The following is an 11901-nucleotide window of genomic DNA, read 5'->3' as shown; positions in this document are numbered from 1 at the left end:
CAATTCAGATAATTGCGTGAAAATGTAAGGGGTAAAAGTAAAAAGTCGTCTGAAAAATAATTACTCCAGTGAAGTATAGATAACCAACATTTCTACTTAAGTAAGGTAACGAAGTATTTGTGCTGTGTTACTTGACACCTCTGGTAATACCGAACAATGGTTCTTCGCAGTTTTTCATTTATTTTGCCAATTTTTTCACCATTGCATAAATCAAATAAATATGCAGTGAAATACATGCCAGTCACAATTTGTCTTACTGTACTTATTGTATTTTTTCTCATAATCCTTTTTCATTTTTTTCCGTTCAAATCCAATTACCGTAATCGGGTCGTGGTGGGGCTGATCTCCGCAATTTGAAGCCTTGTATAATAATTGTAAAAATCTGGGTTATTTTCTTGGAGGATCTCTCATATCAGACAGTGAGGGTTCTCCACCACATCGGTAGTACGGGTTCTTTTCTCTGCTGTGCGTCCCGTGACCGTCTCCATCACCAGCAGTTTCCCAAATCCAACTCAGCCTGCATCATTTCTCGTGTCCTCTGCTTTTTCCCACATCCAAGTAATGATCTGACACGCTGACATGTTTGCTGCTTTTAGCACCGCTCGGTGCTCACTCATGCTGTTCGTTGTTTGATTGCCTCATCTAAACACGCCATTATTAATTGTTCGGTTTTTTCGCCACTTATTCCACCGAACACCGAAACTGTTTTTTTTGCTATTTTCGGCCGAACAATTTCGGTTACCGAACAATCGGTGCATCACTACTATTTACACAAGGAAACGGTTTTAAGTTCTGAACTCCACAATTGGTGCAGATCAGAGGTCCAGGTCTGGACCGGTCCTGGTCCTGGTGCAGGTCCAGTCCAGGTTCTGCTTGTGGTCTTGATCCCCCATGTAAGGTTGATAAAATCTGGGCTGCTTTTCCTGGTTTTTACTAAATATTTAGGAGAAATTATTAACAAAAAAGTTTCCATTATGGCAGAAAAAAGTAGAAACTTACACAATTAACTCAATTATTTTATTTACTTTGCTCAATTTAATTCTAGTCTTTGTTTGGAGCCTGAACTTTTTGGGGCTATTTAGTTTATGGCTTAAAATTTATTACACATTTAATAATTTATGGTTTTAACATAGAGAATGTTTGATTTGGGCCGTTTTTTCATTATTTCAGTGTGTTTTAGGTCCAGTCTTGTCCTGGTCCAGTGTGTCTGTGCCATCAGAATCCAATGACATTTTGAAACATTTTGCAAGTTTAAACATTTAAGGAAGTTTTAACATGAATTTAAATCAGTTTGAGTTTAACGAGTTCCTGGTTTCAGTTTTTATCTGTATGGATTTAAAAGAAACTGCTGATCAGATGATGGATCTAAATAAAGCAGGGGTCGGCAACCCAAAATGTTGAGCCATATTGGACAAAAAACACAAAAAACAAATATGTCTGGATCCGCAAAAAATGAAAAGTCTTGTATAAGCTTAGAATGAAGGCAACACATGCTGCATGTTTCTATATTAGTTATAACTGGGGAATTATTTTTTTTTCATTATGCACTTCGAGACAAAAGTCGAAATGCCTAGAAAAAAGTTGAAATGTTGAGGAAAAAAATCAAGATTTTGAGAAAAAAGTCAAAATGTTGAGAAAAAAATCAAGATTTTGAGAAAAAAGTCGAAATGTCGAGTAAAAAGTCGAAATTTCGAAAAAAAAGTCGAAATGTCGAGAAAAGGAAAAAAAGAAGAAAAAGGGAAAAAAAAGAAAAAAAAAGGAAAAAAAAGGTGAAACATTTTTGAAAAAGCTCCAGGAGCCACTAGGGCGGCGCTAAAGAGCCACATGCGGCTCTGGAGCCGCGGGTTGCCGACCCCTGATATAAAGGAACCATATGTAGTTTTTTCGTTTTAAGAAAACGAACAACAAAACCCAGCGTTCTGGTAGGAACCAGGACCTGCATGGGGGACGGCTCAGACCAGTTCAATGCTGTCTCTTCTTCGTCTTCCTCCTGCTCCTCCGTCTGACCGAGCTGCTGGACGTCTCTGTCTCCGCCGGAGGGGTCGTCTTTTCCTGCTCCAGGGGGGCGGTGTCCTCGTCCTCCGGGACGTCAGGACCAGCAGGTCCACCTCCCTCCTCGTGTTCGTCCTCCGGGACGTCCGGACCAGCGGGTCCACCTCCCTCCTCGTGTTCGTCCTCCGGGACGTCCGGACCAGCGGGTCCACCTCCCTCCTCGTGTTCGTCCTCCGGGACGTCCAGACCAGCGGGTCCACCTCCCTCCTCGTAGTCGTACCCGGTGTCTCTCGTCCCCGGATCCTTCCCCGGGGACACGTCTTCATCACTCGCTACGGTAACGGGTTCCGTCCTCAGATCTCCGACCGGGACGTCCTCGGCCGGGTCGTCCCCCCGGCTGGTCTCGTCCCCTTCCGTCCTCTCTGGATGGTGCTGACAGCAGCATGTCTCCCAGTAGGGAGGAGACGCCTCGGGGACACCTGCCAACCGGGGAGACAAGTGAAGACATTAACATGTCCAACACCGGTGTGTAACTCGTCTAGAAGGGACAGACGTATAAAAGAAACCGAACAAACTCTCTAACGTAGTTCGTGGGTTTGAATCCTAATTTTGAGCTGTTGGGGGAGCAGCCATCTTGGCAAAAAGACTCCGCCCAACTTTGGTTAATCCAAAAATAGGCGGAGCCAAAAAGCGTGGTAACTAGGGATGGGCGGCATGGACTAAAAAATGTATCACGATAATTTCTGGCATTTATCCCGATAACGATAAAAATGACGATAAAAAAAATACCAATTCAACTCCACCTTTGTAACTATAAATCTATCACCACATTCAGTCTTTGGAGCCCCCAAAACACTGCTCTAAAAGATACTAAATACTACTAAATTTCTTTCTTTCTTTCTTTCTTTCTTTCTTTCTTTCTTTCTTTCTTTCTTTCTTTCTTTCTTTCTTTCTTTCTTTCTTTCTTTCTTTCTTTCTTTCTTTCTTTCTTTCTTTCTTTCTTTCTTTCTTTCTTTCTTTCTGGCTCATATCTTTCTTTCTTTCTGGCGCATGTCATTCCTTCCTTCCTTCCTTCACGTACGTTGTGCGTGGATTTAACACAGAACCATAAATCAGCTTTACACAAAAACGTCATCATTTATCGTTTTTACTGCGAGATGACAAATTCTTACCGTGGGGAATTTTTTTGACGGTATATCGTGAACGGTAAAATATCACCCATTCCTAGTGGTAACCCATGACGTTGACTGGCTTTGATCTCGTCTGTCTGTCCGTCCTCATTTCAGATTTCATGTCCTAATTAAGCACAAATTTGATGTTTTGTTATATTTTAACTGAGGTGATTAAAACATTAAACCCCCTGATGGAGTTCTGAGAAGTGAAACCGAGCCGAACCCGTTTCTGCATGTTTGTTTGTTACTTCCTGCCTCCTGGTTAGTTTATGGGCAGGTTGTAAAGGTCTATCAGGTGAGGGTCACGTACCGTCCCAGTCTTTGGGGGTCTTGTTCGGGACGCCGCCCTCCACCAGCTGGCCCTCCTGCATCACCCGCGTTATCTCCGTCAGCTGCTGCAGCAGGTTCTCCTCCTGGTCCGGACTCACCCCCTTCACCCTGCAAGAAGGACGTCCTTCAGTTCCTGACTGCTACGTTTCTGACCTCTACGTTTCTGACCTCTACGTTTCTGACCTCTGCGTTTTTCTCCAGGATTATAGTTATAAGAATAATGTCAAAAGAGAAGATCAAACACAAACAGAAAACATGAACATCAGGATCGATGCAGAGTCGCAGGAATATCAACTCACGCTTGAGTGACTTCAATCACGGCCTTCGTGGATGAAATGTCCCTTAGTGTCCCTCCAACTAGGAACCCACTGGGAATGTTTATCCGGTTGTTTTTCAAGTTCCCAATGGGAACGTTTGACCGATTCCCACTGGGAACATTCATCCAGTTCCTACTGGAAACATTTGATTGGTTGTCACTGGGAACGTTCATCCAGTTCCAACTGGGAACGTTCATCCGGTTGTTTGTCGAGTTCCCACTGGGAACGTTCGTCCGTTTGTTCATCCAGTTCCCACTGGGAACATTTAACTGGTTCCCACTGGGAACGTTCGTCCGGTTGGTGGAGAACCATGGCCTCGGTTTTGGAGGTGCTAATTCTCATCCCCGCTGTGTTGAACTCGGCTTCAAACCGCCCCAGCACATGCTGAAGACCCCGGTTTGATGAAGTCAACAGGACAACATCATCTGAAAAAAGAGGGACCACCACCCCGCTTTGCCACTCCAGCGGTACTGTCCCCTTCCTTCATGCAATGTCGCAGAGGCGTGTCAACCAAGACAGCCCCACGACATCCAGAGACTTGAGGTACTCAGGGCGAATCTCATCCACCCCCGGTGCCACCGAGGAGCTTACGAACTCCCTCAGTGACCTCGGCTTGGGTGATGGATGAGCACGCCTCCGAGCCCCAACCCTCTGCTTCCTCAGTGGAAGGCATGTCAGTCGGGTTAAGGAGATCCTCGAAGTATTCTTTCCACCGTCCGACAATGTCCCCAGTCGAGGTCAACAGCTCCCCACCCACACCATAAACGGTGCCGGCAGAGTACTGCTTCCCCCTTCTGAGGTGCCGAACGGTCCTCCAGAATTTCCTCGAGGCCGACCAAGGTCTTCCTCCATGGCCTCCCCGAACTCCTCCCAGACCCGGGTTTTTGCCTCCAGGACCGCCCGAGCCGCGGCTCGCTTGGCCTGCCAGTACCCATCTACTGCGTCAGGAGTCCCACCGGCCAACATAGCCCGGTAGGACTCCTTCTTCAGTCTGACGGCATCCTGTACTTCCGGTGTCCACCACCGAGTTCTAGGATTGCCGCCACGACCGGCACCGTAGACCTTGCTACCACAACTTCGAACCACCGGGTCGAAAGTGGAGGCAGAGAACATCGTCCACTCAGACTCAATGTCCCCAGAGAGAGAGAAGTTCTCTGAGAGAAGCTCTCTTGGAGGTGGGAGTTGAAGATGTCCCTGACAGAGGGCTCAGCCAGACCTTCCCAACAGACCCTCACAATCCGTTTGGGTCCAACTCCCTCCTCTGCCACAGTATCCAACTCACCACCAGGTGGTGATCAGTTGACAGCTCAGTCCCTCTCTTCACCCGAGTGTCCAAGACATACGGCCGAAGGTCAGATGAAACGACAACAAAGTCGATCATTGACCTCCGGCCTAGGGTGTCCTGGTGCCACGTGCACTGATGGACACCCTTATGCTTGAACATGGTGTTCGTTATGGACAAGCTCCGACTAGCACAGAAGTCCAACAACAAAACACCACTCGGGTTCAGATCGGGGAGGCCGTTCCTCTCAATTATGACCCTCAAAGTATTACTGGCCACGGTTACATGATTTTTTTAAATTCCGAATTAAATAATTCAGAATTAAACTATTTTCCTTCAAGTTTACATGGAAATAGTAATTCCGAATTGAGGTTTACCTGGAAAACACGTTAGATCGGCTTTATCCAATTCCGCTTAAGGTCTGGGGGTTGAGAAGGTTCTGATTGGATAGGGGGGCGAACGTCTTTACGTAATACATAAAGACGTCTACCGGAAGAAAAACAAACTTAGCCGCTACAACTTTGAAAAGCTCACAATTTTTGTTTGCTGCCATCTGTTCTTTTAATTATTTCCAGGTTCTCCAAAGCTATTTATTAAATAAATCGTCTCTGCTCTTGACCACCTTTTACTGCGTGCTGCCATCTTGAAACTTTGTTTTATTCCAAAACAAGCCCAGCGCGGAATATAAGCGTCATCGCGACCGACGGGCGACGGAACGAGCAGCGCAGAAAGACCAGAATTAATTTAAAGCGGAATGAGTGTAAACATGATCGCGGAATTATTCTTTTCGGATGTAAAATTGGAATAAACCAGCCACTTACTTCGGAATTAAATTTAATTCGGAATGGATATTTTCATTCGGACTTAGGCGCCACGACTGCCACGGTGGTGAACCTACAGGAAGGCGGGCCCACCCGGCCGCGTGGTTACGAGCCAAAACATAAACCGGACTACCGCAGCACCTACAGCTCTGTCGAAGTGGACCAACGGAACCCACCTGTCGGGACTGTGGTGGGCCGTGGAGACGATCTTCTCCATCACCAGCTCCGTCTCCCTCAGTTTGTCCTGCAGCTGGGCCAGTTCGAAGTCCGCTGGAGACCCGAGACCAGAAACAAGACCAGAAACCGTCAGGGAAACGAAGGATGCTCCCTTCCTTTGTTTGATTCTTCATTACAGCTCCATGCAGCAACAACGTTGTGGTTCCTCGACCGACCGCTAGGGTCCAGATCCAGACCTGCACTTCCCCTACAGACCACCAGGGTCCGGGTCTGGTACGAACACACTCATCTGTTCTCATCTGGTAAAAATCATAAAAAGTCACACATTTACGTATAGTTGGGGGCGTGGTCTTTTGATCGGCAGCTCACATAGCCAATACAGGGCCGGTTCTAGAAAATGATGAGTAGGGCTGCATCTCAGATCAGAGGGGGTGCACATGCCTGGCATGTTATTCAACACTAAATTATGCATTTTCCCATCATTTCAAGCGGAATGATACTAGCAAAACAAGAATATTTAAAGTGTATTTCAAATGTTTTATTGCAGCAATATTGCTGCAGAACAAAGAAAATGCTACATTTAGTCTGGGCTACCTCACCCATCTATAATCTATAATCAGACAATCTAGCAACAGAAAATAAAACATAGAAAAATAAATAACAAAAATAAATATAACCATAAATATACAGGACTGTCTCAGAAAATTTGAATATTGTGATAAAGTCCTTTATTTTCTGTAATGCAAAAATGTCATACATTCTGGATTCATTACAAATCAACTGAAATATTGCAAGCCTTTTATTATTTTAATATTACTGATCATGGCTTACAGCTTAAGAAAACTCAAATATCCTATCTAAAAAAATTAGAATATTCTGGGAATCTTAATCTTAAATTGTAAGCCATAATCAGAAATATTAAAATAATAAAAGGCTTGCAATATTTCAGTTGTTTTGTAATGAATCCAGAATGTATGACATATTTGTTTTTTTAATTGCACTGGGACCGGTTCTGACCGGTCTGAAGGGTCCAAGGACAACCCTTAGCTAGGAGGGGACAGCTCCTGGGAAACGTTGACTAAACCCTTATTATCCATAAATGTGTGGCTTTATGCGGCTTTACCGGATGTAAGTGTGTTTCCGTGTTGGAGATGGGGGTCGGTGGAAACAGACCGGTTTGGAGCGGTTTGGACCGGTTTGGAGCGGTTTGGACTGATTTGGACCGGTTTGGAGCCGGCCCGTACGGGTCGGCCGAGGAAGTGCAACATCCCGGCTGGATTCAGACAAGATGCTTGAAAGCGTAAAGAAGAGAAACTCACTGATCTTTCTCTTCTTGTTCTCCGAGCGAACCGGAGGAAACCTGCTGTCAGCCGCTTGGCTGCTCCCTTTGGACATGATCTGAGGACAAGGACAAGCTTAGTGTTGGACATGTTGGACATGTTAATGTTGAACAAGTTAGTGTTGGACATGTTAGTTTTGGACATGTTAGTGTTGAACAAGTTAGTGTTGGACATGTTAGTGTTGGACCTCTTAGTGTTGGACATGTTAATGTTGAACATGTTAGTGTTGGACATGTTAGTGTTGGACCTCTTAGTGTTGGACATGTTAGTGTTGGACATGTTAGTGTTGGACATGTTAGTGTTGGACATGTTAGTGTTGGACATGTTCTAGCGAGAAATATATATTTTACTTTCATAATATTCACTCAGTGAATGTACATAATCACTTGCTTGCTCGTTGTTGCGAAGTCTTTTCAGACCTCGCCAGAAAAAGGGCTGATTTATGGTTCCACGTTACACCAACACAGAGCCTAGGGTGTAGGTTACGCGGCGACGCGTGTATGCCGGACCCTACGCCGTACCCTACGCCGTAGGCTCTGCGTCGATATAACGCAGAACCATAAATCGGCTCCCGAGCATCTCATCCCGAAAACATTGGAGCAAATTTCTTAACAGGCGTTATTTAGGTAAACTGAGCCCAGGTTGGGGATCTTAACAGTTACTTTTACACCTGAAAAAATATTAAAACTTAATAAAGTGGCATATTAACAGCGCTACAGCGGAAATTAAAACAGCTTTTAGCTCTGGGCTTCCTGATATGGTGTGACGTATGTGCAAACGTAACAACGCAGTTGCTTACGTACCCGAACGTAAACCACGCAGTGACGTAGCAAGTGGTGTCCCAATCCCTAGGGAAGATTAGAAGGGCCCTACGCCTGTGGCTTCATTTTTAGGGCTAGTGGTAGAAAGTAGGGGGTGTATTGGGATTGGCCCTAAGTGTTGGACATGTTAGTGTTGGACATGTGTCCCCTTGTCCCCCCACCTTGAACAGGATGTAGAGGATGTAGAGCAGGATGCCGAAGCCGTAGACGGGGATGATCTGTCCCGCCAGGTTGGACTTGCCCCCGGTCCCGGGTCCCGGCCCCGCCCCCTTGGTCCTGGGCGTGGCCTCCGAGTTCTGGGCCCTGGAGAAGCCGGACCCCGAGACCTTCTTACCCCGGCCCTCTGGCGCCCCCTGGCGGTGCATCCCGGGGGGGAACCGACCTGCACCTGCACCGCGGTCAACAAAGGAGACGCTCCCTCATTTACAATACTCTGGGTAAGAGGGCTTAACGATTAATTGTACTTGTATTGTACCACTACTACTACTACTACTACTACTACTACTGATGCTACTACTGATGCTACTACTACTACTACCGCTACTACTATCACTACTGCTACTACCGCTACCACTGCTACTACTACTACCGCTAATACTACTACTACTACCGCTACTACTACTACCGCTACTACTACTACTGCTACTACTACCACTGCTACTACTACTACTACTACTACTACCGCTACTACTACTACTACTACCACTACTACTACTACTAATGCTACTACTACTATTACTACTACTACTACTAATGCTACTACTACTACCACTACTACTACTACTAATGCTACTACTACTATTACTACTACCACCACTACTACTACTACTACTACTACCACCACTACTACTACTACTACTACTACTACCGCTACTACTACTACTACTACTACCGCTACTACTACTACTACTACTACTACTACTACCGCTACTACTACTACTACTACTACCGCTACTACTACTACTACTACTACTACTACTACCACTACTACTACTACTACCGCTACTACTACTATTACTACTACTACTACTACTGATGCTACTACTACTACTACTACTACCGCTACTACTACTACTACTATTACTACTACTACTACTACTGATGCTACTACCGCTATTACTACTACTACTACCGCTATTACTACTACTACTACCGCTACTACTACTACTACTACCGCTACTACTACTACTACTATTACTACTACTACTACTACTGATGCTACTACCGCTACCGTTACTACTACTGCTACTACTACCACTACTAGTACCATTACTACTGCTACTACCGCTACCACTGCTACTACTACTACTACTACTACTACTACTACTACTACCGCTACTGCTGCTACTACTGCTGCTACTACTACTACCGCTGCTACTGCTAATACTGCTACTACTACTACCGCTACTACTACTACCGCTAATACTACTACTGCTACTACTACTACTATTGCTACTACTACTACTACTACTACTACTACTACTACTACTGCCGCTACTGCTGCTACTACTGCTACTACTGCTACAAAAGAAATTAAGAGAGGAGAGAGAGTTGAAGGGTCGACAGTATGTCACCCAGTATTTCTGAAAAAAAGGTGGGTTTGTTAGTTGTGGTGAAAAGTTACGGAATATTAACTTTGTCCCTGTCTGTGGTCTATAAGCTAGCTCACTTTTCTCACCATGTTAGCTCAATAAAACTGGATTTTCACATTTTACTGCTATATTAGTTGAATAATAAATCCAGTCAAACATTTATCAAGCTGTTCTCATTCAATAATAGTTGATCTCCCCTCTGTCAAAATGATGCCTCATTCTGAACAGAGTCAAGTGCAGCAGCAGCAGCAGCGGTCTGTCAGCCCCCAACTCCCCCTGCCCCTGAACCAGCCCCAGTGCCCCCACATGAGGAAGGAGGTGAGCAGCTGTGTGTGTTGAAATAATAATAATAATAATGACACATTTTTACTATAGTCTCAAAACAATGCAAAGGTGAATCTGTTATGTGAAATAATTAAAATTAATGAAAAAAGTAATTTTGAACAATTTTAATGGTTTAAAAAGGATAAACCCTTTTAAAAAATGAAATAGAAGACGTGCAGTAAAAACAGAGGGGAACATCTGTGGTGTGTGCAGCAGACTGGGGTGACCGCTCTCAGTCCAATCAGAGAAGTTTACATATTGGTGACTATGCTATTACAAATAGTTATATTGTAGGAAATACTATATAATTAATGTATGTCATGTACACTCTACAGAGCCAGGTCCAGGTTTGACAGGGAGGAATTACATTTATTTAAATTTACATTTCCATATTTTTCTCTCCACTGATTATAATTTCTATTTTTTCATGTAAGAGTTTATTTCCAATAAAAAAATCAGTGTTGCAGCAAGTAAATTAATCAAAATGAATTCCATTGTATTCAGAGTGCTCAGTTCTTCCCTACTGTCATGTTGCTCTTCTTTCACAAATATGGTAATGATAGTCAAAAATACCATTGTATGTAAAATAGCATCAACAAATTTCGCCGCTGTGTTGGGGGGCCCGGTGTTGTGCCGTATTCAGCACCCCTGCCGTGAAAAGCACCCCCTCATACACACTCACACAAACACATACTTAGGAGTTTATATTATATATATTTACAAATATTATGGAAGACAACACAGTAAGCAGGCTATTAATTAATGACATCAATAACCATTTACCCGATTTTTGTTATCTGTGACTGTGATTGTGGGAAAGTATGACTATTGTGGAATCCATGAGCGCATTTAAACATGAATCATTAACACAAAACTGGACGCTAAACAGAACGTGACACGGAATGAGAATATCATTTTTGTCATTGTGTGTACGTTGTCATTTCTAGTAAATTAAACATGAGCATTTAGTCCTTTTTGACATTTACTCGTGAATAAGAGATCTGTGGGTAATATATCTCGACGAGGGGGTGCTTTTCACGGCAGGGGTGCTGAATACGGTACAACACCGGTAAAGATTGTTTTCATGAGCCCCAAAAATCGCTAGCGGCGCCCCTGACTGCTACTACTACTACTACTACTACTGTCATTTAGCAGAAATATCGTTATTTACTATAAAACCTTCTTATAGCATATTTAAAAACATATTTCTATCCATCATATTAACTTTTTTTCTTAATATTTAATTAAATTAATTAATTGATTATTTAATTAATTAATTCATAAATGAACGGTCCTGGTGTCTTTGTCGCCCCCTTGAGGGAGGAAAGTGTAACTACAGGAACACTGATGCACCTCTGCTGCACATTTACATTTCCGTTTCTAACAGTAAAACATAATCAGCGTTAGAGCTACTACCAGCTACTATTATGGGATGTTATCTCGGCGGTGATGATGATAATGATGATAATGATGATGGTGAAGATGGTGAAGATGTGCGCACGCACCGTCCGGCCGCTCCGCATCCTTCCTGCGGGACAGCAGCATCTTTGGCAGCAGCAGCGCCACGCACAGCACGAGGCACGTGGCCAGAGTCACCTTCTGGAAGGTGGACATCGCCATGGCAACGGCGGGTTCCCGGGGCCCCCGCGGCTGCCCCTCCGGCCGAAAACGGGGCACCAAACGCGGATCTGGACGCGGAGGGAGACGGAGGTCGCTGGAACTTCCTTGTTGTC

At 44.4% G+C, this 11901-nt stretch overlaps 1 protein-coding gene across 1 annotated transcript; it reads right to left on the bottom strand.

The window, feature by feature from the left end:
* Positions 1 to 1776: 1776 nt before the first annotated feature.
* ric3b (RIC3 acetylcholine receptor chaperone b) lies at positions 1777 to 11901 on the bottom strand. Its single transcript, XM_061722385.1, has 6 exons — positions 11674 to 11901; positions 8414 to 8640; positions 7411 to 7489; positions 6091 to 6184; positions 3475 to 3602; positions 1777 to 2471 (listed from the first exon to the last, which is right to left on the bottom strand). Exons 1-6 carry the CDS (start codon positions 11786 to 11788, stop codon positions 1963 to 1965), a joined length of 1152 nt encoding a protein of 383 aa, XP_061578369.1. The 5' UTR covers positions 11789 to 11901; the 3' UTR covers positions 1777 to 1962.

This window comes from Cololabis saira, chromosome 5, assembly GCF_033807715.1.
Source record: "Cololabis saira isolate AMF1-May2022 chromosome 5, fColSai1.1, whole genome shotgun sequence".
NCBI classification, from domain to species: Eukaryota; Metazoa; Chordata; class Actinopteri; order Beloniformes; family Belonidae; genus Cololabis; species Cololabis saira.
Note: the sequence above shows the minus strand (reverse complement) of the source record. Positions and strands in the feature narration are given on the sequence as shown.

What these genes read in the sequence shown, in the direction of transcription:
- ric3b (XM_061722385.1), bottom strand. Translation starts at nt 11,788, where the DNA reads ATGGCGATGTCCACCTTCCAGAAGGTGACTCTGGCCACGTGCCTCGTG. An exon ending in GGATGCGGAGCGGCCGGACG is followed by an intron (nt 8,641 to 11,673) that starts GTGCGTGCGCAC and finishes ACCGCGGTGCAG; the next exon opens with GTGCAGGTCGGTTCCCCCCC. An exon ending in GAACAAGAAGAGAAAGATCA is followed by an intron (nt 6,185 to 7,410) that starts GTGAGTTTCTCT and finishes TCGGGTCTCCAG; the next exon opens with CGGACTTCGAACTGGCCCAG.